Source organism: Gambusia affinis, linkage group LG08, assembly GCF_019740435.1.
Source record: "Gambusia affinis linkage group LG08, SWU_Gaff_1.0, whole genome shotgun sequence".
In the NCBI taxonomy this organism is placed as follows: Eukaryota; Metazoa; Chordata; class Actinopteri; order Cyprinodontiformes; family Poeciliidae; genus Gambusia; species Gambusia affinis.
Genome location: NC_057875.1, coordinates 3,231,978 through 3,258,135, shown reverse-complemented (window position 1 = coordinate 3,258,135; position 26,158 = coordinate 3,231,978). Strand labels below are relative to the sequence as shown.

Genomic DNA, 26,158 nt, shown 5'->3' with positions numbered 1-26,158 from the left:
TAAGGTTTTCTACAGACAGTGAACAGGTGTTCCTTACATCTGCTACTTTCCCTCTTAAATCCAGTTGAAACAGTAATGATGATAAATGTTCTTGTTCTAAGCGCCAAAAAAATGGATTTAGGGGAAAACTGATTCACTTTTTTCATGACTGCATGTTTTTTGATAGACAAACTGTTGGATATATCCAAGTGCCAGATGTCATATGATGTAAAAAGGGTAGAGAATCTTCTCCTGTGTGTCCTGAGGAAGGCTTGAAATTGAGTCAAAGTCAAAGGTCATCCGTCAGTCAAATAAAAACTGCTGATTTGTTCTTCTCCTCGTCAGTCTGAGTCCACCGTCTCTGTTTTCCGTTGTTTACGTGTCTTCACGCCCATCTGGCTGCAGTAAGAGGGCACCGGGGTTAGAAGCGTGTGCTGCTGGAAAAATCGGGCCGTGAATTTCCATAGAGCAGAAAATATAATGCTGCATCAGGTCCAACTGTCAGCCTCTTCCTGACATCGAGAGGAGACGAGGATGAATACAAACACAACACACACATCTGCACACGGTTTGTTTGGCTCGCCACGACCCTCACCAGACATTTACATCCCCCTCACTCAGACCCAATCAAATTACTGCTGGAGGACGAGGAAATAAAACACACCGACATGAAGACAGCCGCTTGGAGAAGAGGCATCCTGCAGCACACATTTCAATACGAGCAAAACACCAACTTGGCTGTTGTTTTATGGAAACAAACAAAAGAAGCTGTAGGTCTTTAGGCAAAAATTTACAAAAACAATTACAGCAAACAAAACTTAGAAATTTTCTAGAAAAAAAACTGGAAATTTCAAAGCTTGTAAAGTCTAAATTTTTTCAAGAAAACAAATTTTTTCTAGCAAATTTTCAACTTTTCAACTTTTCCCAGGTTTTTCAAGAAAACTTCTGAGATTGTCAAAATTTCCTATTTTTCTCGAACAAATTTCCATCTTTTCAGGCTCAGGTTTTGGCTATAAAATTTATGAGATTAATCTAAATTTTATGAGTTTTTTTGGAAATTATTGAATTTTCAGACACAAACATGTTTGAGATAAAATTTGATTTAAGTTTATTAACTCACTTTGTGACATTTAATCAAGACTGCTTTATCTGTGATTCTCAAAAGAAAAATAATTCAAATGTAAACATGCATTTTTAGACTAATTACAGTAACATTAAAAACTTTTTCGTTTGGCTGCTTTCACTTACTTCACTTGCCGTTTCAGTCAAACTTCTCCATTTCTTCTCCTCCATCAGCTCTGAACACCGCTGTATCCGAGTTGGCTCCTTCTTTCACTGGCATCTTATTGGTTCGTCTGAGAAATACTGCCACCTAGTGACTGGAGGTATGTTTATCATTCTAAAGACACAAATGCGACTTTTTCAGGACAATCTGAATTCAAATCTTTTTCACCCCCCCCAAAAAAAATCTGAATTTGACGTTTTTAGTCAGACCGGTCATGTCGCATTTTATCCAACTTTTTCATCATTGACATGAGACTTGCATAATAATTCTGCACTAGCAAGACGCAGAAAATCCAGACGTAAACAATGGCTGAAGCAAGAAGTTACAGCAATGTTTTGATCGTGAATATTTTCTTTTTCCTTCCACAGACCTCCAGAAAAACTCATAATCTTCTATGGAAAGTAGCCGACTATCAACATGTTAGCCTGACTTAGCAGGATTCCCTTTTGTGTACCAACACCTGATATCTGAGTCACGAATTTCAAAAGTTTGTTTAATGGGATGGTAAATTTAAAACTACAAATTTCTTTCAAAAATACCAAAAAAAACAAAAAATATGTTGTACAAGTTTAAGTGATTTTGAGTTTGGTCGGCTTTTTTAAACCAAATTTAGAGAACACATAAAAATAGGACAAATAGGTCATATAATGGAGGTTTGAATTTCAGTCATAAAAAACAAAAAACAAAGTCTTGTGTTGAAAGGAGTGAATCACCAGCTGAATAAAGCTGATTCAAGATATTTTAAGGATACAAATGGATTTGATGTAGAGAAGGTACAAAAGCTGAAGCAACGCTGACATCATTCTCGGTTTATGTAGCCCACATGAGATGCAGAGAAAGGTTTTAGTCTGGTTTTTAAAAGTCTTTAGAGCACAAGTCACAGTCGAGTGTGACGTCTTAAATCTTTTAAACTCTCTGTCTCTGTTAAAACCCTGAAAATCAGCTTTTATGTTGTTCGGTCAACAAAAACCGGCCACATTCCTTTTTCTCAGATTTTTTACATAGATAAAAACAAACGTTTCCCGGTCACTCTTAGTTTAAAGCCCTCCAAGAACAATTTGATATTTTTCCTCCTAGTTTAAGTTCTGAAATATAAGATCTTTACCAGTTACCACCATAAGGTTTTTCTTGGCAAAGATAAAAGTATAAATTTAAAAAACCTTAGTGTTTTAAAATGTATGAAGTAGGAAACAATTATAAGTAACAGCGAACACCCAATTTTAGATTTACTTGGCAAATATTGACAGAATAAAAAAATAAAACACAAATTAAGAAAGTGGCTGCTAAAAAGTACTTCAATATTTCCTTTAAGAGATTTGTTGTTCCATTATAAGACAATATATAGATAGCCAAAGGAGAAAAAGTATTGGAAAACAAAAAGAAACAGAGGATGCAAAGACATGCAAGCTTGTTGAAGTCAAGCTAGCATAACTGGCCAACTTTTTTTTATTATTCTTGTATCATGACCATCCTAGTAATTTTTTGACTTAATTCGGATTATTTTATTTATTTATCGTTAGTTTGGCCCCAATGCTCCATCATTATAAACAACCATCCTTCACTGTGAAGAGAGATCCAAACAAAATGGCTGTAAATGTTAATTCATTACTTTAAAGCGTGACTCACAGACTGTATGTCTTCGTTCACTTCCTTCGCTGCCATTGATAAAAACCGCAGACAAACTACAATTCTAAAATAGTACAGAAAATTGATGTCATTGTTCACAACTTCTTCTGTTCGCTGACTGGCCCAACAGAAATTCTACAGGAGACAATCCAACTCTATAGGAGAAATCCCAGATGAGAATCAAGCAGTATTGTGTAGCTAATAAAGTGACTATATGGTGATATTTGTTATGAATTAGCAATAAATACATAAACTGAAACAAGGAAAAAAAAGAAAGAAAGGCTGAAGACATGGAATGAAAGGACACAAGAAAGGAAAAACAAATGAATAGAGGAAGGAAACAGTGATGGAGAGATGGTAGGAAGAAATGAAAGAAAAGGATAAGGAATAGTCTGTAAATACAAATTATTTTTGCATACTCATTTAGACCTGAAAAATATTGATATCAGGACAGGAAGTCAAAGAGTTCAGACATCTCAAAGCGCAAATACAGAAACGACAAGAAGACGACGGAAAAACGAGACTGAGGGAAGTAAAATAAAATCCAACCGAAAAAGACGAGACGCCTAACCGTAGTGGGAGCTAATGTTCGCTTGTTATTCCAGCAATAATTTTCCCCCCGGAGCTCATTAAAGTCTGGAGAGAAACGATCCACAAAACCTTAAAAAACCAACAGAGTGGAGACGGCGAAGGAGGAACACGAAGCAGGTGTGAGCTTCCAAACAACGCAGAAAATAAATGAACAGAAGAGAAAGAGCTGAGGAGGGAAGAGGAAGCCAAGAAGAGGCTGCAGGTAGAACAGACCAACCGACAGAAAACGACGTGAAAATGACACAAAACCAGAAAAGTCTCCATCTGCATGCAGGTTTCTGGGTGTTTAACAAACTACCAGGACAGACGTACGTTTGGTTTAAGAAAAATAAAAGTACAATTTCATTTTATTGAGTTCTTCAAAGCAAATAAAAAAAAAAACTTCAGAAACTGATTCAATTAAATAATAATTGCAAAGTCTAAATATGATCTTTTTACAGTCAATAATAATAATAATAGTCCTTTTACGCTATCATTATCTATAGAAGTAGTAGTTTTAGCCGTTTAGCCACAATTTGTTCGACACAAAACAAAAACAAGAAGCATGTTTTTAATCAGCAGAATGGCAGCTTCAGATTTTTCCACACAATCAATATTAGGTTTCTGTTTCTCTTTTATATAACACTCAAGTACAGAAATACAGATAATATAGTCATCAGTCAAATTCATTACCTAGTAGTACCAATATTATCATCATAATACCAGGAGAATAAAAACAGTGGCTTTGATATATTTATATTTGTGTGCGTGTGTGTATGGGTGTGTGTGTAAATATATATATATGTATATATATATATTGTTAAAGTTCCATGGTAGCAGGGTTCAAAGTTCACAGTCCAACATGAAGAGAAGCGAAGGACAGTCCGTACTTCGAAGCGAACAAACACCGGGCGATCCAGGGTGGAGGGACAAAATGGTGGCCTGTTGGGGAATGTGGAGAAAAATAAAGGTTTGCAAAATAAACCAAAGGAGGATGAAATAAAAATCTGTACTTCATGGAAAGCAGCAAAAAGCAAAAGAGAGGAGAGTCCAAAAGATGAGGAAGTTTGTTTCTGAAGAACAGCAGCAGGAATGAGGCGAATTTAATAAATAAAACTCCAGTTGACCTCAACAGAAATGAGAAATTCAGATGACAAAAAGGTAATTATAGTGTTTGTTGAAATAAAAAATACTTGGTTCGTTTGTTACAAGAGCGTAAAAAATACCAGCTAGTTAAGTACGATGAAGCTACTTCTCCCAATGAATGCTTTATTATTTTACCCATAAAATTAATTACAACCTTTCATTTTTATACACCGTTTACGCCTGTACATATTGAACGTGCAAAACCAGAATTAAATAAATTTAATTGCACTATTTTTAATTGTCATCTTGGAGTTAAACTACATTTACTTTACTGAAATATTTAATTTTAATTTCCAAACATTTTGTTGATTTAAAAACGTCCAATTATGTTTTTCATCAAAGTTCTGGATAGTTTGTTTTGTTTGTTTCATCAGTAAAAAGAAATCCTGGTCCGTTTGACTCTCCTTACAACTTAAAATACTTTCACGTTTACTGACTCAGTAAATGTATAAACACGTTTTCACTCACTGAGCATTAATGCAGTAAAAAAATGTTTAGAAAACATCAGACTTTTATTTAGCGTTAAACTGGGCGAAGTTTATGTCAGGCTTGGAGAAACATCAAACAGCTACGTTTATCCACAGAATGAAGATTTAACAAAGTGCTTTACGTTTACTTATTCAATGTTTATTTTTAAAATATCTTAAATATGGCTAAACTTTCCATTCCATATTTTAAATTATATTTATGTTTGTCTTGGATTTTCGTGTTTGTTAATGTTTTGCTCATTCTGTCAGAATGTTTTGCTTCGTTACGGTAAGTTAGTTTTGGTAAAAGTGTTCACAAAGTTTACAGTGGAAATGTTGTTCGCCTGTCATTTCATATTCCACAACTAGTTCATAAGAAATCTTAACAGTGATTTGAATTCATTAAGGTCTTAAATTTCAATAATAATCTGGGAAGGAATTTAAAAGGTTATATCTGTGATATAGAGGAAAATATGCACCATTGACTTAAATAAATTACAAAAGAGAAGATGTGGGATAATTCACTACGATTTAACAGTAACATTAAAGTCAATCATGTTGAAAAAATTAAACCAGCTGGACCAGGCTGCAATCACGTAATTAGAGGTTTGTGTTACATGTTTAAATCACATTTTTTAAATGAAACCAAGAACAAATCTTGCCCTAAATGACAAAAATAAAAAATAACAGAAAAGAACTACATAGAAAATGTGAGTTTTTCCCTTGAGAAACATTCTTCAGAGTGGCTGTTTAAGGTGATTGAAGGATGAAGGGATGTGATAAACGGATGGCTGGGTGAAGGAGTGAGGAGGAAAGAGGGGATTCTTACACTTCAGGACACGATAAGATGATCAGCTGCGTTTCTCAGCAGAGTAAAAAAAGTTTTGGCTGTCCAAAGCTGCAGTCAAGCCACAAAGAAAACGGAGAGAGGAAAAGGATGGATGAAGGGATGGATGAAAGGAGGAAGTGAAGAAGGTGGCCATTTTCTCTCATGTACTGGCTTTTCTTAATTCCTATAATCAAACTTCATCTTAAATCATCGTCCGTTGTCACGCCCTCTCTCTTCTTCTTCTTCTCTTCCTCCAGCTCATTTGTGTCCCTTTTTTCTGCTTCTGAACTTTCCGTCTTCCTCCTTCGTTTCCATCCCCAGCTCCTTCTTCCTCTCTACAACGGGAACACCAGGAACCCGGAGAAAGTGGAGAATTTCCATCCGCCCATCAGGTTTCCTTTTTCCAGTTTGAGGTAGGCCCGGTCGCCCTTCTCCATCTCGATCAGGACGGCGTTGCTGGCAGCTTCGCGGGTCACATCCTGGTCGCCGGCGAATGCAGAGATCACCGCCCAGCCGTTGTGCATCAGGCTCACCTGGACCAGGAAAAACACAAACCGGGTCAGACTGCAGAAATAAATTTCCCCTTTAAAAATGAGTTAAAGGAGCATTTCTCAATTTTAAAGACTTGTCAGCATAAATATTTATGTTATAATATTAGGCCTGTCACAATAAATTGTCCCAGAAGTTATTGCAATAAACGATAATATTGTTATTTTGACAATATTATTTTAAGTACTTTCATTTCCTTATTGTCATATCTGACCTATGTACTTAAATTTTTCTTGGTAGTTATGTATATTAATGAATTATGACGATACATATTTAAAGTTGCTTACATTTCATGTAATATTTCAAGTAATATTGTGGTAACGGCGTAATAATCCCCAAACACATTCTAGAGATTTTTAATTTCTCGTATGAAAAAACCCTGAAATTAAACAAACTCTTTTTCTACATGACTGTAAACAATGGAAAGAGGCTGTAAAAACAGGTTAGCGCTATAGGCCAAGCAATAAATCAACTGATCTCATGATAAATTACAACAAGCTCGATAATTTCCATTTGGGAAATTTATCGTCTTTCTCTTTTCACCAAAAACTGGTTAAAAGTCTTCAGTCTGGAGCTTTGGTCTTGCCTTGGACTTTATAATTAATTTTATTTAATGTTTCTGTTTTGTCTATTTCAGGATATTTAAATTGTGTTCCAGTTCAGTCCCAGTTTGAAATGTTCATTAGAATTTAAAGTTTATTGATCTTTGAGAATGTGTTTTTTGCATTATGCCTTCATTATAATATTACTGGAAAATGGTCTCCAAACAACAATATTATCATTTATTGTGATAACTTCTGGGACAATTTATCTTCCAGCAAAATCTGTACTGTGACAGGCTTATTTGGTACAAATGAATTTTTGGCAATGCTGGTCCACATGTAGACCGGGGATTATTATACACAGTGATATTAGGATCAAATAAATTAGCTCTTCATTTATGCAACACATCCAATAACTATGTGGTTATTCTGGAACAGCATATTTATCTGTAGTTTTGTACAGTCAGCACATTAATAATAGATTTGCCAAAATGGAGGGTCTCTTTCTTCCTCCCGAATTCAACAAAACCCCCACAGAGCCAACGACGGAGAAAAAGAAGAAGACGTAGAGTCTGTCTGACTCAACAAATATTTCAATAGGGAATAACATCTTGGGACAGAAAGAAGTGTCTGTCAGAGACGTTTCCCCCCTTCTTCTTTAAACAGGCAGCAGCTTTCATCACTTCTCTTTGGAGCTACAGCAGAAATACAGGCTCTCCTGGGATTTGATTCCCCTTCTTATGCTTCACTTTAAATAACAACATTGTTTTGTGCCGGCTCTGGTAGCAGCGCAGTAGTAAAACAAACTGAAACGAATGCTGGGGAAACGTCTTTATGCAGAAATACATTTTATAAGCCGAGTGGGATTACAGGCCGTCCTGCGAGAAGATGCTGAGCCTCCTGATGGGAAAAGGGAAACAACACGGTTTCTCTTGTATTTCATTTCTACAGTTGCTTGTACAATCATGTTTCTGCTAGAACATACAGAAGTAGAGGAAGCCGCTGTATGTTTTTTGTTCTCTAGCTCAGATTTTGGAGAACTGAAGCAAAGCTTCATCTCCAGCACAAAGAATCAGAATCATTTTGCACATAAAATAGGCATCAAATAAATAAATCGATACATCAGTGTTAATGGAGAGAATTTACTCGATAATTTCATAGTGAGTTACAGAAAAAACAAGTTATTTGTTGTTTTCTGTTTTGATCATTTCTTTCCTTTTTACATTCTGCTCTTATATTTTGTTCCTTGTGTTTAGTTATTCTCATTGTTTGTGTTTCGATTTGATTTATAAGATTAGTCTTTATTTGTGTTTCTTGGTTTCTTTTCTTTCATTTTCCGTTTCTGTAGTTTTATATTACCCTCCCCATTCCAGCTGCTAATCCTTGTCTCATCATTTGCCCCCCTGTTTCTGCCCCAGCTGCATCCAATCACCTGTCAACTATCTGCGTTTCCATAACAAATGTCCACAAAACATTGTCAATATTCTGCTAGTTATGACAAAATATAATTTCGCATTTGCTATGTTTCCAATAAATAAGCTAAGCAATTGAAATCACACGTGAATAAGTTTGTTCACACATTAAGTAATTGAAAAACGTGCAGCGCCGTCATCCTCCAACTACTTCCTGTCTTCTTCTTTGTGGTTTGCGCCATTGGCAGCATCCTGTTGTTGATCATGGGACTCATAAATTAGGCGTTTCCATCTACTGGTGTGGCGCGAGTCAACCAGACTGAGGAAAGCGTAATTTCGTCAGATGTTGGCGGTTGACAGAGGGCAGTAATAAACCAGCTGTGGAGGTGGAAAACTAGCCTGGAAAACACACCTCAAGCCGAGAAAGTCCTCCCCTCAGAGCCACCGGTTGGCACTTCAAGTTTTTTCTGAGGTTCTTGCCTCTGGTAAGGCACAGATGGATGGGATCCTTCCACCGCTCCCATCACATTCAGCAAAATGTTTCCATTTTAACAGATTAACTCTTTTTGGGAAAAGCCTAAAACCACCTGGAGGATGTGTCAACTTTTTGGAGTAAGTCATTTCAAATTTGGCTGTTCCTGTCACTCTTTTCTAATATGATACTTCAAAATGTACATCAACATCCATTGATGGAAACACAGCTATTGAATCCAGTTCAGTTTAATTATATGGAGCAGATTCATGTAAAACGGCAGCAACTAAAAACAACTTCTGAACTCTTCTGTACATCAAAGTATCGTAGAGTAAAAATGGAGACCATCTGTCTTGATGGCTGAGGTTTGCTCCAAACTGGGTCATCAACACAACAATGATCCCAAGCACTGTGACAAAACAAAGAACGGTGCTGCAGTGGTTTAAGTCAAAGTCCAGATCTCTGATGGAAATGCAAAAAAAAAAAAAGTTTTAATCCATTTTTATTTGATATATTTGCATTTCCTTTACTATAAAAGGAAATGTACAAGCAAATCTCTGTATAGAAAGCTATAAAGCTGTAAACTGTTTTTGAGCATTTGACAAGCTGCTTCAATGCGTTTTTTGGTCTCAGACATTTATTGGAAAAAGTTTGTTTAATAATTTGTTTGGTCTTTGTGTTTGGATAATAGTTGAGTGGGTTTAGTTTAAAGGCAGCTCAGACAGCTTTATAACAGCAGTCATGATAAAAACATTTTATTTGTATACATTTATTGAAAAGCACTCAATAAGCTGCCCTCTTTTAAGTCCACTTATATGTTCAGGGATAAAAACATTGAGTTTGAAGTTCTTTGTTGAAGAATGACATTTGAGGATGCAGAGTTTTCCAGCTTCTTTACATCAATGAAAACATGAAGCTTTTTACAGCACAAGAATCAATTTCCCTCAAATTCTCACCTGAGCGCTAAATTAGTGAAAATATTTCCTTTCACCCCCAGAAAATATGTAATTGTAAAACTGTCACTAACTGATGGAGCAAAGTCATAAACATCCCATAATTATACACTTAACCAGCTCATTTGGCCTGATGGTCAGGACAGTGTGTGTGTGTGTGTGTGTGTGTGGGCAGGAGATGGAGAGCCTGTCAGAGTCAAGAGCTCTCTTGGCCTGGCACTCCTCTTAATAGAAAACTGAACGTGGCTGGATGAGTGTTTGCGTGTGTGTGTGTGTGTGTGTGTGTGTGTGTGTGTGTGTGTGTCGGTTTGAACAGCTCATGTATGATTCTGATAAAAACACTCAGACTACACTTAAATTATTTTTTTTTCAATTGTCAGAACAGAAAAAGAGAAAAGGTCAGGGCCAAAAAAAGAACACTTCAATTTCTTGAAAATGTATTCATTTAAGTCTGAAGAATATATTAGAGGATATAAATTTGCCAAAAAAACACATTGCTTTTCACTTACAAACTATATGCTGTCTTTAAATGTAATGTCACGTATACGTCCACGAACAAACCATTTTAGGTTGTGTAAAGAATATTTCTAAAGCTGCTGTCAAATAGTTTGTAATTCAGCCTGTCAGAGTCGAGAGCTGAATAGAATAGTTCTTCTATTACCTGAAGAACAACTGCAGGACTGAAGGACTAATATCCCACCAAGAGACAGAGCGTTTTACTCCATCTTCATACAACACTAAACTGATTTGTACGTTTGTAATCACAGACATTTTAGAGTAGAAAAAATGGCTGAGAGATTTATTATTAATTCAAAACTATCATTTTTTTCCAAAAAGAAAAGGTTTGAATGACAGGAATAGATGATACTGATGCAGATAAAAAAAAGAAAGCAGAGGTGAAGTGGCGCAGTGGAAAGAACAGGCTCAGGGAGATTGGGACATGGTTTCTGTCCAAAGTGCAAAAACTGCTTCCAAACAGAGACGGCAGACAACTGCATCCCACAATGCTCAGACACACCTGCTCCAGGTCACTGAGGTGGAAATCAAACCTCAAACACCAGCTCTCTGAGGTGTGAGTTAGGTGTCAGGCGTTAAATGTTTAAAACTGTCATCCTACATTAATGGCTTTCTGGCTTTAACAAAGTCTCTAAAGTCAGTGCTTCATACACTGATGTCAAACATTTTCATACGAACGTATGGATTTAAATCAATCAGAAGGCTGATTTAAATCTAAATAAGGATCTGATGTCTCAAGCAAAACAAGCAAACTCTCAGATTCCTGATTTTAGTTTTTGTAAAATTTAAGCTCTATTTGGAAGTTTTTGTGTTTGTAATACCTGCAAATCAACAGACTTGTTTGGTACCACTTGATAATTGATTTTCACTTTTTTGACTACTAGTATTAATCAGTTGGAAAAAAAAAAGTAAGAGGAAACATTTTCATGTTGCTTATTTGGAAATTAGGAGAAGTTTAAAATTATCGTAAAATAATTTGTGAGAAAAAATGGAAATGGTGAGAATAAAAAAGTTTAAATGACTGGACAAGTTGGAATTACAAGTCGAAAATGAGAAAAAAGTATAAATGAGTCAAAATGATGAGAAAACAGTTGAAATTACAAGAAAAAAAGCTGAAAAACTAACAAAGTTGAATGTTTGCAAAAATTCTCAGATTACATAAAAGTGAAATGTCAAGATGACAATAAAAAAGTAGAAATGCACAAAGATGAGAGAAAATTTGGAAAACAATCCTCAAAGTGAAAAAGTACAACAATAAATCAAAATGAAAAGAAAAATTTTGACATGACTAGAAAATCGAAATTATGAAAAATGTTTAAATGACCAAAAAAAGTCAAAATAAAAATAAAAGTATAGGTATATTAACAATTAGGTGGATGAATAAATACTCTAAATGACTGTCCAGCAAATTGTCTACTGGGGAATAAATGCTTAAAGTTAAAAACAGAATAAAATCAAAGTTTTCACTCATTATCATTAAGTCTCTGTCAAATCAAAGTAATATATTATTTTTATCAACCACACTAACATATATGTAATACTTATTTTTGAATAATTGTTTTGTCCAAGAACCCAAAAAATAAAGCTAAGCATGAATGTTGTTCCATATATGTGAAAACAACATATAAGCATCTTTTAAAATCCATCTAAAGTATGTATTTTAAAACAAAGACAGAAAGTAACTAATTAGCTTGTTAAATGGTTGTGAATCCACAGGGATCATTTTAATTTAACATTTTAAACAACTTTTAAGATCTGGAAACCAAAGAAACATACCATCTTCACACAGTCCAAACATTTAGTCCATTCTCTCTGGTTGACGAGTCGTTGCCGGGTCGATAACGCAACAACGATCCGGTTTGAAATTGCAGGTTGTTATTATCCACCAACATGTTTCCCGTTGACATTTCTAGTTTTAGACAATTCAAATTGCAAAGGTTAGCTGTAACAGGCGGTGTAAAATCTCCATGAGCCAAACCATAACCTACTCCACAATGTTCTGATTCACCCGTGTTTTCTCAACACACACACACACACACACACACCCACACACACAGCTGCTGAGGGTAAGTGTGCGAGGTTATGGCAGTGATGTATAGCAGCAATAAAACCATGAAACTGTGGTCATCGCCTGTATGAATCAACCCCACATTGTGATTCTTTACCTCCTCTCCAACATGCAGAAGCACAGGTGATCTAGAACTACCACCATAAAAACAAAAAAGGATGAACGTGAGGCGCAACACAACATCAGACTGCAATTGATTTGCATTCATTATTGGAAAAGGCAAAGTAACAGAAACAAAGATAAAGAAGAGGATTGGGACATAAGGAGAGTGACAAAAGAGGGTTCAAAGGCAGAAGGATGTGAAGAAAAGAAAAATTCAAAATGTACTAAAGAGAAAAATCTGACATCTCAGTGCAGCACTTAATGCTTAATGACATCCTGTTGCATCACGACTTCCTGTCCAGATTTTGACATGACAATAATGCTTTTCTGGTTTTGCATTTCACAACCTGTCTTCTCGCCCTCACTTCCAAATCATCTCTTTTCAGATCCACATCTTTCTCCTTTAGATTCTCTACTTTCCCTTCTGAGTCGTTTTTCTTAAAACTTTTTCGTTTCCACACAACCAGGACTGATGACAATGGACTCCTTCAAAGGGAGACGTTCTTTACCTCTGATGAAGGGGGAAAAAAAGTACAGAGAAAGTGACCAAAAAGTAAACATGAAAAATACATTTAAAAAATAAGAGTGAAACCTTTTGGGGAAGACAAATACTGATGTGAAGAAACTATAGAAACAGTGCAGGAAAACGCCAGGGACGTTTATATGGAAAGAACAATTTAAATACAAATGTAATTGCTTTTCTGGCCGATGACTGATATTTAAGATATCAGACATTATCTGGTTCTACATATGACTGATACCAGTATGGTAAAAAAACAACAAAGAACAGTATCGTCCAAAACCGATGTTAATAGCAATATATTGTCCATTCCTAAGACAAGCAAGGCATAAAATAACAGTAACCTTTTTTGCATTAAATACATAGAAAGAAAGAAAAGAAATTCAGGAGGAAATTCTCCCACATCCACAAATGGATGAGTGAAGACTGTGGTCAAGAGCTGTGCATAGATTCATAACAGTACTTTTTTGAAATACCCCACAGTCTTAACCAAGGGGAGCATGTAGACATTTAAAGGTGGTCCGAAAATGGAGCCTTGAGGAACCCCACATATGATCTCTGTTAGATTACATTTAGGATTATGATGGTCAACAGTTGCAAACACATAAATAATACAAAATCCAAAAGAAACTCAAGAAAACAAAAGCAACAGAAAAATAGTGCAAACACAGAAAACAGAAGGGAAAATGCTGCAAACAACAAAAGCAGCAACTATGAAACTGCAAACTCACTCCACAAAATGGGAGTCCTCCAGACCACTAGGGGGAGTATACAGGATCAACTGTCTTTATATACGTACGAGCTAATTATTTTTATTATTATTTTTAAAATCACAAAACCAGAGACTAAATATATCAATACCTTGCATGTTGTATTTACCATACAAACAATCCGTCAACACCACCCATCGTTCCCACCACTCATTTCTCTGTCTGTCCATACAGCTCCTTAAAGTTAGGTTTTCACAAATTTTCTAACCAAAGTCTAACTTGTATAGAAATATCTACAGTGAATTCATTAAATTCAAAGTCAACTTCTGCATTTACACTTTGAAAATGGGTTGAGAATTTTGGGAATTTCATTCTGGATTTGTGAAATGAGAACAAAGTGAGGACAGTCTCTGCCAAAGCACAGCTGGTCCAATCAAAACATTTCCTCCAGTTTTAGACTGTCCTCCATAAGACAGAGGCTGTTCCTCTTAATAACAATGTTGATAACAATGTCCCTCTGCAGTAAGGTTCTCTGCTCTCCTTAGGAGGCAAAGAAGTCATTCTTATTCCTTATTGGTCTGATGAAACAACCTCCTGGATCCAAGTGAACAGTTTGTCTCAGGTTCTGCTTCCAAAAAAAAATTTAAAAAAAATTAAAGTTTCCTTTATTTAAACAGGGAAACATGACATGTAGTCTTCTTCAACTGAAAAATCTCTGCTTTTAATATTCAACACATAAACCATAATTTGGTTCTACAACTAGAGATGCACCCATCCACTATTTTCATTTCTGATGCGATGTAAATATCAGATATCCAGATATTTCACTTTTTACAAAAACAAAGTGCAAAACAAAATCCCACAACAGATTTTGCCTCAGTGCTGTAGGCGATGAATGCACCACACTTACAGGAAACACACTTTTAAACAAAATATGTCTACCAGAACGGCAATCGACAACATCTGCAACGTGATTGGGTCAAAGAAATGTGCACCTCCTCAAAGTGAATGGTAAAATAATAAATATTTCTAAATTGATAACTTAAAGGACTACTTGGCTGTAATATTTGGTTGGTTTTTGTATTTCAGATGTTAGACGTTGATGTTTTGAATATCAAATTTATTAGTCCAGTTGGATGAACTCTTATTGAAATACAGACCACAATGATAAAAGCTACATTTTATCAAAATGGAGGTAATCATAATGGATGCCATCATCCATTACATGAGTAGTAACAAACAGCCCTCCCTCCTTTTTAAAAAACTAAAAACATTGAGAAGTAATAGTTTGAATAAAATAGTTTTGATTTAGTAATGCTGTAGGGCTGTACAGAACATCTGCATTAATGTTGGAAAGTAAAACTGAGCCAAGAAGCAAAGTTACCGGTGTGGTTGTCAAAAGTCTAAGGAAATGTACATAATATCAAAAATATTGGTTATGTATGGAGACCATGATGTTTAAATACTTTATTTGATAGACAATTTATTTGGACGAGTAGCCCCTCAACTTTTATTGGACAGTTTGACAGATAAAAATATTTCAAGATTAAATTTTAATTATTTAAGGACATTTAATAAATTATTAAACAAATTACTTAAAAGTAGCAAAAGTTATGATACATTTATTTAATGATCTGTTTAATTTTGTTCCTTTTGGCCCTCCATAGTCAGCCATAACAATATTAAACATTGGAGATCAATATCGGTCTAAATTTTTATATTGGTGCATCCCTAAAAAACGTAATTGATTGGTTCTTAATCACAAATAATCAGTACTTTTAATCAGTCGCCAGGTTCTGCAGAAAGCTGCCCGTCAGCCAGGTTGTAAAATCTTACATTTAAACTCAGTGGGTTGGATTAATGCTGAGCAATAACAACAACCAGCGAGTCTGCTGAGTCACCGGTCTCTCTGAGTCAGTGGTTGCCACGGTGACGCCCAAGGGAAAGCTTCTTGTGGCCAGAAATCAAAAATTATCTCCTGTGTTTAATTTGGGTTGTGTGACCCAAACTAAAGACACAACCTTTCATTTTAAATGGAGTCGCATTTTGATGCCTTAATCGCATGTTTAATTATGAAAAACTTATCAATTATTTTTGGTAAATGCAGAAATAATTGGAAATAACTCATTACTGCACTTTGAGGACTGAAATAAGTGTAAAAATGTTCTCTAATGTCTTGAATATTTTGTTAAAACAGCCTATTTATTCAAATAATTAAATGAGTAATGTCCTTCAGAAACTGCTGGCAATAAAATTCTAAACCAGAAATAGAACAAAAAATAAATAAATAAAATAGAAATTTAATTGCAAAAAATTAAATTATAAACAATAGGAGGATTAAAATTATTGCAATTTGAGGGGCTGGGCATGTATCATAGTTTATCACTTATCGTGATAAATCTGACAAGAACTTTCACTTATCGTCACGATAAATTGCAATTAATGGATTTGAAACCCTCAAAAACTGTTCCTATTGTCGGGATTGTTGATTTTACCATCAGTTGATCATTTATTTGTTTTTTGTTGTCAATATCATAAAGACTGCCAAGCTTGTGTGAATCAAAGTTCAGTGATTCTATATATTGATTTTGATCACTTGTCTATCGTAATATAGATCATTATTGATTTATTGTCCATCTATAGCAAAAAATAAATAAATTCGATTCCAACTAAAATATCACATAATGATGGCCAATTGACGAGGGTTGGACAGAGGAACTGATCTAATAATGCTTTGAAAATGAAGAGAAAATTCAAACTCCATGCAGAAAGAACCAGAAAGTTACCAGCTGCACCTCCCTCCCAACTGAAAATAATACCCGATAGGATTAAACACATTAAATATAAAAAAAGAAACATTCCCACCATCATCATCTATGGTAATCTTTTTCACTCATGAGCAAAAATCAACCTTCTGTAATGTTCTGCCAAACTGAACACACATCTATTGGATAAAAACCAAACCATGCATCTGGCTTGTACACTCTCTTTGTGTGTCTACGTTACTCATAATTCACATAAATCTGTTCATGCAGACACCTTGTGAGAACTAACGTCTCTTTTGGCAGCAAAAATAAAGTCCCAGCAAGGAAAATAAATCAATTCTGAGAAGAAATTCTGGTTTAAAGTTCGACCAAGGATACATTTAGATAAGCAGCAGTTAGTTAGCTGCACAGCTTGTCTCCAGTAATGAGGAAAGCAAATTAAAGAGCGCCTTCTCTGTTATCGCTCATCCCAAACCGTGCAGAGAAATGCTTTTTTATAAGATAATTATCATAGTTATTGTCTCTAATTGCTACACATGATTTAAAAGGATGCCCTTCTTTTGCATTGATATATTTTGAGCCTTTATCTCCCGACAAAAGAATTTCACTCAACCCAGGCACCATGTTTTACTTACAAATAGATTTATTAAAATACAAAAGAAGAACCTAATGAGCATGACCGAAAGGTGAGAGTTTATATTTGACCTTTTGGGATAATTTCCGAAGCGTTGTTCTGCACTCCTGGATTCTTATTAGTGTTGCCATCAATGAATATCAATTTACATGTTATGTATGATCACCATGACCTTTTCTGCAGAGATCAGAAAGTATGGCTCCACATTATGTTTGGCAGATAAAAGGCAACATCTTAGATCCATAAGTCCATCTACAAAGAAACGCAAAATTATCTCAGTAAGGTAGAAACGTGAATCTTATCGGATCTCTTAAGAGAAACATTACTAGACATAAAACAAAGGTACATAAACCTTATTTTATCCCAACATTAGGATGAACAAAAATTGTTATTGACCTTTCATTTCACTTCCCCTACAAAAGGCAGAACTAAAGTCATACAGGATTAAAAGAAGATTTTGTTTTTCGTTTATTCATCAATGTGTGTTAAAATTGTAAAAAATCTAAACATGAAAACATGGAAACCTTCTAGCATGTGAGACTGACCCAAAGGCTGTGTGTTACACAATGACACTCTCACTTACACCAAGAAATAGAAAATGAGTCTGGTAGAATATTCAATAATTTCACTGAACTCCAATCCAGAACCGCATGGCATTCTGGGAGATGTAGGCAGATGAAAGGCTTTTAGCCGCTCAACTTCTCATGGCTAACCAAGCTAGATTGGTGGAATCAAATCACTCACTCACTGGTTACCCAACAACTCACTCACTCCTTGGTTGCCTAGCAACAACTGGTTGAGTAATATGCGCAGCAGCAGTTTAAAGTTTTGCTATGACATAGTGGGGCGAAAACTGGATAAAATCAGGAAAGGTCACGCCAGTAGTTTGTCAGTAATTCAGATATTTAAAACAAAACTAGTCAATAACTATTGATATTGACTTCTACAAAATGCTTATATTGTGTTACTTTTCCAGCCATATCATCCAGTCCTAATGATAACCATCGACAGTTAGCTTTGTTTTTTATGAGCTTCCTTCGTCTAGTTTTGTTCTGCACTGTGTCAATCTTATGATCTTTTGACGATATTGTCAGCTCCCGTTGCTCAACTACTTTAAAATCGATCTGTAAACAGCGGTGTTACCATGTCCGTGAACAAAGCGTTGCTGTGTGACATCAGCGTTCTTCTTCTGCAGGTTGCTTTGAAGTCATGAACCGTTCACATAAAAGCCTGACTGGGGTCACGTTTAATTAGTAGCATGAATCACCAGGCAAAAAATTGATTTCAGAAAAAACAATTAATAGAAAATGGAATCAAGGATCAATTTTCCTGGACGATAAATTGTCCCAGAAGTTATTGTGATCAACGACAATATTGTTTAGAGACCATTTTTCAGTAATATAATGGTAATGGCATACAAATCCAAGAACACATTCTGAACTTTAACTTCTAATAAACATTTAACCATAAAACTGGAAGACATTATAAAAATCCACAAAAAAAAAAATACAAAACAACAAATAAAATGAATTATGAAGTGTCTGTAAACAAAATAGTCCTTGAAAAGGCTTCATTGAGACCAAAGCACCAGCCAAAGACTTTAATCATCCACTTTTTGGTAGAAAGAGAGGAGAGAAAATCAATTTATTATGCAAATGGAAATCAAGTTTGCTTTAATTTCTAGACTGTTTTAGCAACTGAAAACACATGAATACAACTTAATATTTCCAACATTTTAGAGAAACATTTGGTGGTTTTTGGGAGAGATGTAGAGTTTCATCGTTTATATGTAATGATGTTGTAGTCCCAAACAGAATGACCTTCTGTAAAAGCTGTTATTATGAGGGCGGTGTATGAAGAAGCAGTTCCTTCAGATCCATAATGCACGCAGTAAGGGAGGCATTTTAGTTTCCTCCTGAAACTCCCAATTAAAACTCAGACGCAGCATTAAGAGGCCTTTACGAACGCGAGCCGAGTGCGCAGGCATTTACGATACATCTGCAAAAAAATGCTCCCAATTCACCACAAAACCTCCTGCTGCTCAACTTTGAGGACAAAAGAAGAGTAAGTATTGAGTCAGTTTGATCTAATTTCAGAAGAAATCCTTTAATCTTCGAACCATCAGGGCGACTGGTGGACACTGCTGGTTGCTGTTCAGTTAGTTTTGTCAAATATCTGCGGTAAGTTACAAACAAGTTTTCAGCTTGGCCAGGTTGAATAAAGCATCCAAAAAGTGCTTTCTTGTTCCCTTGGTAAGAGAATCTACCAAAGGCCGGTTTTTGCAGTGCTTTCAACTAGAAGTGCACCAATAAATGGAGTCCAATTGTCTTAATTTTGGGAAATCCGCAAGTGGTCAATGAGAAACCAAACTCATCTACCTCGGGTCTGAAAATCTCCTTTCGCTCTACCATGACAAAACTATAGTCACCCAATCTTAACTTAGATGCTATACGTAGCGACTTTTCAGCCAAAAAATAAATAAATTGATATTGACCAAAAAAAATAAATAAAATAAAATAAAAAAATCAGTGTTTTAATGAACAGGTATCAGCCCAAAAAAACAAAAACAAACCTGCAATCGGGGTACCACTACTTCCACCAGCATATACTGTTGTCAAAGAGACTCAGTTAAACTTAAATCTATCAGATAAAGTGTTAAAAAGTCACAGGAAGCTGGTTTGTGGATTGACCAACATAAAAGGTGTTTTCACCTGATAGTTTGGTTTGGACCAAAATATCAACATTTGTTAATTTTCAGCTGCTGCAGTTCGCTTCCTCACTGCACTGTCAAATGAACCAAACCTTTGGAAAACCCTGTTCCCCTCCTTGTCTGTGGGGGCGCTGCAACAAGAACTACTTGTTGCAGTGACATGAAATGAAATGAAAACCTCTGAAGGAGACAATGAGCGCAACTTCCTGCTTCACAAAATGTAAACAGAAATGGAGTAGGGGCAGATTTTAGTATTTAGAGGATTTCCCTTTTCTCTTTGGTAAAAATCCATGAGGTATTTGTTTCCGCTATCGTGAGACTAGAGAGTTTGTTTTGGTTGTATTCACCCAGAATGCCGTGCACTATAGTCCACTTTATGCATGTAAAGTGGTTCAAGAGCATTCTTTGTGTTTGCAGAGCAATGATTGCTGTACCAAGCAGTTATTTACAAAAGTAAACTGTTTTATTGTCATTTTTATCATTATCACAATAGTACCGCAAAATATTATGATAAAACTTTAAATCCAAGCCATATCTCAAAACCCGATGCTCCAGTTTTGGCGAAAACTTTATCATAAATGTTTTACTTGTAAAAAATTTTTATTTTAAAGAGAGGTAAGAATCAGAAAAGGAATCTATTTAAAGAAATTATTGAATGGATAGTAGATTAGGCCCTTCATGACAAATTTAGGTGGACGATAAATCGTCCCAGAAGTTATTGCAATAAATAATAACGTTGTTTGAAGACCATTTTCAAGTAATGTTATAGTAATGGCATAATAATGCAAGAACACATTCTCGAAGATCAATAAGCTTTAAATTCTATTGAACATTCAACACTGGAACCGGAAGACATTTTAAATATAAAAATAAACAAGTAAGACAACAGAAACAACACGTAAAATGAATTATGAAGTCTTGAAAGAAAAAAAAAGAGCTAGTTAAGATCAAAGCACCAAACTGAAGACCAGTTTTGGCAGAAAGGGAGAAAAGAGAAAAACAATAAATCGTGCAAATGGAAACTGAGCCTGTTTCAATTTGTCAGGCGATTAATTGATAATTTGTTTATTATGACAACCTTATATAAGATCAACTTTAAAGTCAGTGAATTTATTTATTCCAGTCCGTTAAGGCCGGAGATGAAAACAGTTGCATCTGAAGGAAGATGTGCAGAAGTAGAGTAAATACGAGCTGAAGGGTCACATCGCAGGCAGATGAGATACCTTTCATTTGCAACATTTCTGTTGTAATTGGTAGGAAAATTGCTTGCTTTTATCACCTTTCACATTTTCATCCAGAAATCCAGGTAGAAAACTGCTTATTCTTCCCTCCACATCCAAAACCTGCTAATCAATGGTTTCTCCAGATGTGTGGCCTTCTTCAAACCTCTCTGAACATCTTCCTTCTCCTTCCATCTTCTCCAATTATTTGCTCAACCAATATCTTGGTTCCTGTAGCTCCCCCCCCCCGTTTGCTCTCCATTCTTCCTCGTCTCTTCTCCTCTTCCTCCCGCTGCCTCTCATCTCCTGAACGCTCCACGGTGGCCGTCTCTCAGGCAATTAAGCGGTGGGAGTTTTCAGCGCAGCAGATGTGCAGGACGGATGACGGGCGCGTTGGACGGATATGATTTCGGTTTATGTCGAGAACTGAAGTATTTCTCCTCACATAAATATTCAAAAAATGAAGTGAAAGATGCCGTCCAAGCAGGAGATTGAGTAAAAGTTAAACTGAATTGCTGTTTTAATCACATTAAATAAATTTAAGCAGCAGATTTAGACAAAAGTCATTTTCTGCACAATTCATAGTCTTAATTACCTCAAGCAGTCATGACTGGTGTACTTCCAGTTTATTATCGCCCGTTCATTCATTTAGTTCCCCAATAATAAAGTAAAACCACTTTATATTGCATATCTTGCAGTATAATTTGCGTGAGATGCATTGTAATTTCTGCTGGGTGGCTTCTAGCGCAGCATGTCAGAGGCTAAAAATGGATTTTAGCGCTTTGACACATCAAAAGAATCAAGAGAGCATCTATGGATGTGCGAAACACAAATATTTTTGACATTAGGTTTCATGTTTGTGTCTGATTAAACTAAAAACTACTAAAAGAATGATGAAAAACAGCATTTCCATTCGTGTTCATCACGGCTCTCTTGACGGATTCCAACCAGATTCTCATAAAAACTTTTGAGAAAATAAACGGATGCACGGCACATTTAACACACACACACAGTTAGACTTATTAAACAGCTACCTGTATGAGTTGGCGGTTGTAGACTTTGACTACATGGAAGTTAAAACTGTAAATCCCTTTCCGCGGCGCGATGAAGCTACTTCGTTCCTCGTCAAAATTCCTCCCAACGTTTACTAAAACCTGGAAGAAAAGAAAAAACATATTAAAAAACTGTTACTGTGACAACAAACAAAAGTAGTTTTTGGAAAACATGATAACATTTTAAGTAAAAAAAACACCAAACACTTAAAATGGAAGAAAAAAGTGAATTTTTTCAACCCAACTGAAGAAAAACTCACTTTAAATCTCAAAATGTAAATAATCACAAATGTGTTTTCTACTAAATCAAAACCATTTCCTGAGGCTATAACCTCAAATTTTACGTTCTTTCATCAACTTTAAGGAAGATTCAAAAAGAAAAAATCTTAGATCATAATTTCTGTAGCTGTCTGTCTACTTTTATGAATGATGACTGAGATGCTGTTTAAGGAAAAAATTTATAGTTTTCCCATCTTTTATGACACAGTAAGCAAGACTGGGAAGAATTTAAAGAATAATATCCAAAAGGAAAGGCTGCAAAACTGAAATAATAAGGATACAGTTTTCCAACAACAAAAACAAAGAGAATCAGACTTTGTATTAGTTTATGTTCCCTTGATTTAGCAAATTCCATCATTAAATCACCATATTTGCGATACACAAGTGAAAAGAACTGGTCTGATTTATTTTAATTTTAACAGAATTTGACTTTTTTATATATAGTTAAACACATGAAATCTACAAAAAATGTTTTATTCATTTAAAACACTGAGGTGAACAAAAAAATGTGCATCGCCATCATTTCTGCAGTTAAAAATTTTATTTGGAGTTTTTAAGAGAAAAGACAAATCGGAACAGCTTCACGGATCAACGTACGACAGAAAAAAACCTAATAATGATCATAAATATTTGAGCCAAACTTAACGTATTTTCTCAGTAAACTGACCCAAAACCAACTGTCACTAACCTCCTGTAACGTTATATAAAAAAATTTAAAAAAACATAATATGAGATGTTTTTAGACCCACCTGGTCAAAGTAGATGACCATGGTTCGGTTGCTCATCTCGGACGGTTCGTGGTTGGTGTTCCGGACCGCGGAGAAAGCCACCTTCGCGCTGCCGGAGCGCACAGAGATGCCGAGCGCCATGCCCGTCGGGTCCGAGGTCGGGTTGGAGTCGCACACCACCAGGCACTTCCCCTCCAAAACGATGGGTTCGGTCTCATTCTGAGCCCGAGCCGGGCCAGCAGCGAGCCAGGCGGCACTCAGCAAGCACAGCACCAACATTCCGGACCAGAAAGTAAAAAAAAAAAAAAAAAAAAAGCCCCAACAATAGCAGAAGTTTAAACCTGCGCGAGCCGCTCCGTTCTGCTGCGGTTAACGGTTAAACTCCGACCCGGATGGATTCGCTGGTGTTCGCTCCGGTCCAATCCCGGTCGCTCACCTGGTCTCCTCCTCCTGTCGCACCTGTCAGCGGCTCCTGTTCCGGAACAAACAGAGGGAGAGTCGCGCGCCGAGCGGGCGGACAGCAGCACTCATAGCAGCAGAGCGGGAGGGGAAGCTCCGTCTGCTCTCTGGCGCGCGCCTCAATTATTGATAGGCAAGATGTGAGAGTTCTAAACACAAAAGGCTCGCGAGGAGGAGACCCCTCCCTCCGTTCCCGCGGTAAACGACAACTCATCAGGATTGGCGCGTGCGCGTATGTGAGATTTTCCAATCAGCGCCTGCCGACCGCCCCTTTTCCCCGCCCTTCGCCTCCTCCTTTAACTCAATCCCAGTTCTCTTTATCTCTCCATCTGTGAAAAACTATCTGCCTCCTTAAGGAGTTGTTTTTCTTTAATTTTTTTGTTTCACATATTTCACACAATCAAGAGATCACTTTCTGGAGAAGGTTTCTAGAAAATCTTAAAAATTTTGAGATTAATCTGCGAATTTTCTAGAAAAAAGTAGAAAAATTCTGAGTTTCTAAAGCCGAAAATATTCTACATAACATGAAATTGTCAAAGTTTTTACAAAATTTTTTACTGATTTTCAAAACTTGATAATCTTTCAACTTTTGTACTTTTTCTGAGTTTCAAAAGCAAAAAATACCACTTTTGAAACTCAGTCAGTAACTTTAGACTTTAAAAGTTTAGAATTTTTCAAGATTTTTCTAGAAGATTTTTCTAGAAATTTTCTAGATTCATTTTCCAGAAAATTAAAGTTTCAGAAGTCAAACATTTTTTACTTTTGAAACTCAGTCAAAAATGTTGTAGAAATTTTTAAAATTTCTGATTTTCTATTAATTTTTTAAATTTCCACATGTTTTTTGTCAGAAATTTCTGAGGTTAATTTGAAAATATCTTTTTTTCTAGCAAATTTTTGACTTTTCAAACCCAGGAATTTTTTTGTTTACTATTTTTTTCAATAAATATTCTGAGATTAATCTAAAAATGTATGAGTCTTCATCAACTTTTTCTAACACAGTACTTCAAATTGTGCAGAAAAACAATGTTGACAGAAACACACTTTTTGAAATCCATCAGTCTTGAAACTTTTACTAAGCCATTTCTAAGTCTATGGGGCTCCATAAATGGAAAAATGAGAAACAGTGGCAAACATTCCCTAAAAAAAGGCAGAACTAACAAAGTTACTTTTTAAAGGGCACCGGCCACTCATTCAAGAAGTCACAAAAGGACCATAAATAAAGTGTTAAAGAGATGAACTTATTAGAGAGATGGTGGGCAAAAATGGCATCCATAGAAAGAGATATATTATGGAAACCACTGCTAACCAAAAAGGATAAAAAGATTTGTCAAACACTTGATGAAATCTTGATGAATCTCCAGACTTTTGAGAAAATATTCTGCAGCTTAGCAAGGAAAAGTGGAACTTGTCCCATAACTTCTGGCACAAAGTAAACAGTATTGATCTCCATACTGTTTATACTGATAGTGGTAGGTAGAGTGACAGTTAGCTTGCTGCTTCAGTGCCTAGAACCATGATGAGCCATGATATCTAACAATGAAATTATCATGAAAAAATCATGTCTGGCCTGCAGTTCAAGATATTAAACTTGGACACACTAATGTTATGCAGCAGAACAGTGATTCAAAACGCCAAATTGAATAAAACCAGAATTGTCCAAAAGTGTTTAGCATCTTTTGTTCACTATAGAAGAAGTTGTTTTTGGTTTCTCTTGACTGAAACATGCTGAAAATGTACCAAACCGTGAATATAAAACCAAAGTACTTTGGTTGGATAACTGGTGGATGTGCACTTAAATGACTGAATAATTTCATTAACCAAGAAAAGGTGATTGGCCTTTCCAGACAGTACTCTGCTGGGGGTCGTCTGGACGTCGACTTTTCTAAAATGTGTGTTTTGATCATATACTGCTTCGGAAAGTTATAATTTTTGTATCCTAGTGAGTTATTTTAGTAACCACATTTGTTGAAAAGGAAATGCTTCTTTGACCACTCACCATGTCGAGGAATTTATATTTATCTCATGCGTTTCATTTTTCTGCCCTGTTGTTCCATTATTTCTTGGGTTTTATCATTTTTCCATGCCCTTCCAGTCTCTGTCATTCTTCCTACCTCCCTGGTTTCCCTCCAATCCTGCAGTTTTCATCCCTGTCTCTATCCCAGTGGGTTTTCCCTCGGCGTCTAATATGAGCTGACGGTGAGTGACAGGCCAGAAAGACTTCTGTGTGACGCCGGGCGCTGGGGACGAGCTACATCTACTCTCCGTCTGTCCACCTTTTCTCCTCCACACAAACACAGATCCCAATTTTCTTCCTCTTTCCTGGGATCACACTGCTCTGTTGGCACCGTGGCTTCACTGAGTCTTAGTCTGTTTTCACACCTGATAGTCCGGTAGACTCGATTCGATTGGGGACTAAATTTGCAACCCTTGTTAAATTTTCAGCTACTGTGGTACACTTTCACACTGCACTATGTCAAACCAACCAAGCCCTTTGAAAAACCTGTTCCCCTCCTCGCCTGTGGGGGCACTGCACCAAGAACCACCAAAAGAAATTACACAAAAACC

At 36.1% G+C, this 26,158-nt stretch overlaps 1 protein-coding gene across 2 annotated transcripts; it reads right to left on the bottom strand.

Moving 5' to 3' along the window:
* Positions 1 to 3,794: 3,794 nt before the first annotated feature.
* On the bottom strand, positions 3,795 to 23,758 carry cbln1 (cerebellin 1 precursor). Of its 2 annotated transcripts, none has more exons than XM_044125800.1 (3): positions 23,156 to 23,747; positions 22,110 to 22,229; positions 3,795 to 6,435 (listed from the first exon to the last, which is right to left on the bottom strand). In XM_044125800.1, exons 1-3 carry the CDS (start codon positions 23,411 to 23,413, stop codon positions 6,238 to 6,240), a joined length of 576 nt encoding a protein of 191 aa, XP_043981735.1. In that variant the 5' UTR covers positions 23,414 to 23,747; the 3' UTR covers positions 3,795 to 6,237. The 2 variants fall into 2 exon arrangements, with proteins under 2 accessions (XP_043981735.1, XP_043981736.1); XM_044125801.1 differs by lacking the exon at positions 3,795 to 6,435 and adding an exon at positions 20,807 to 21,515 and having other exon boundaries at positions 23,156 to 23,758.
* Positions 23,759 to 26,158: the final 2,400 nt, after the last annotated feature.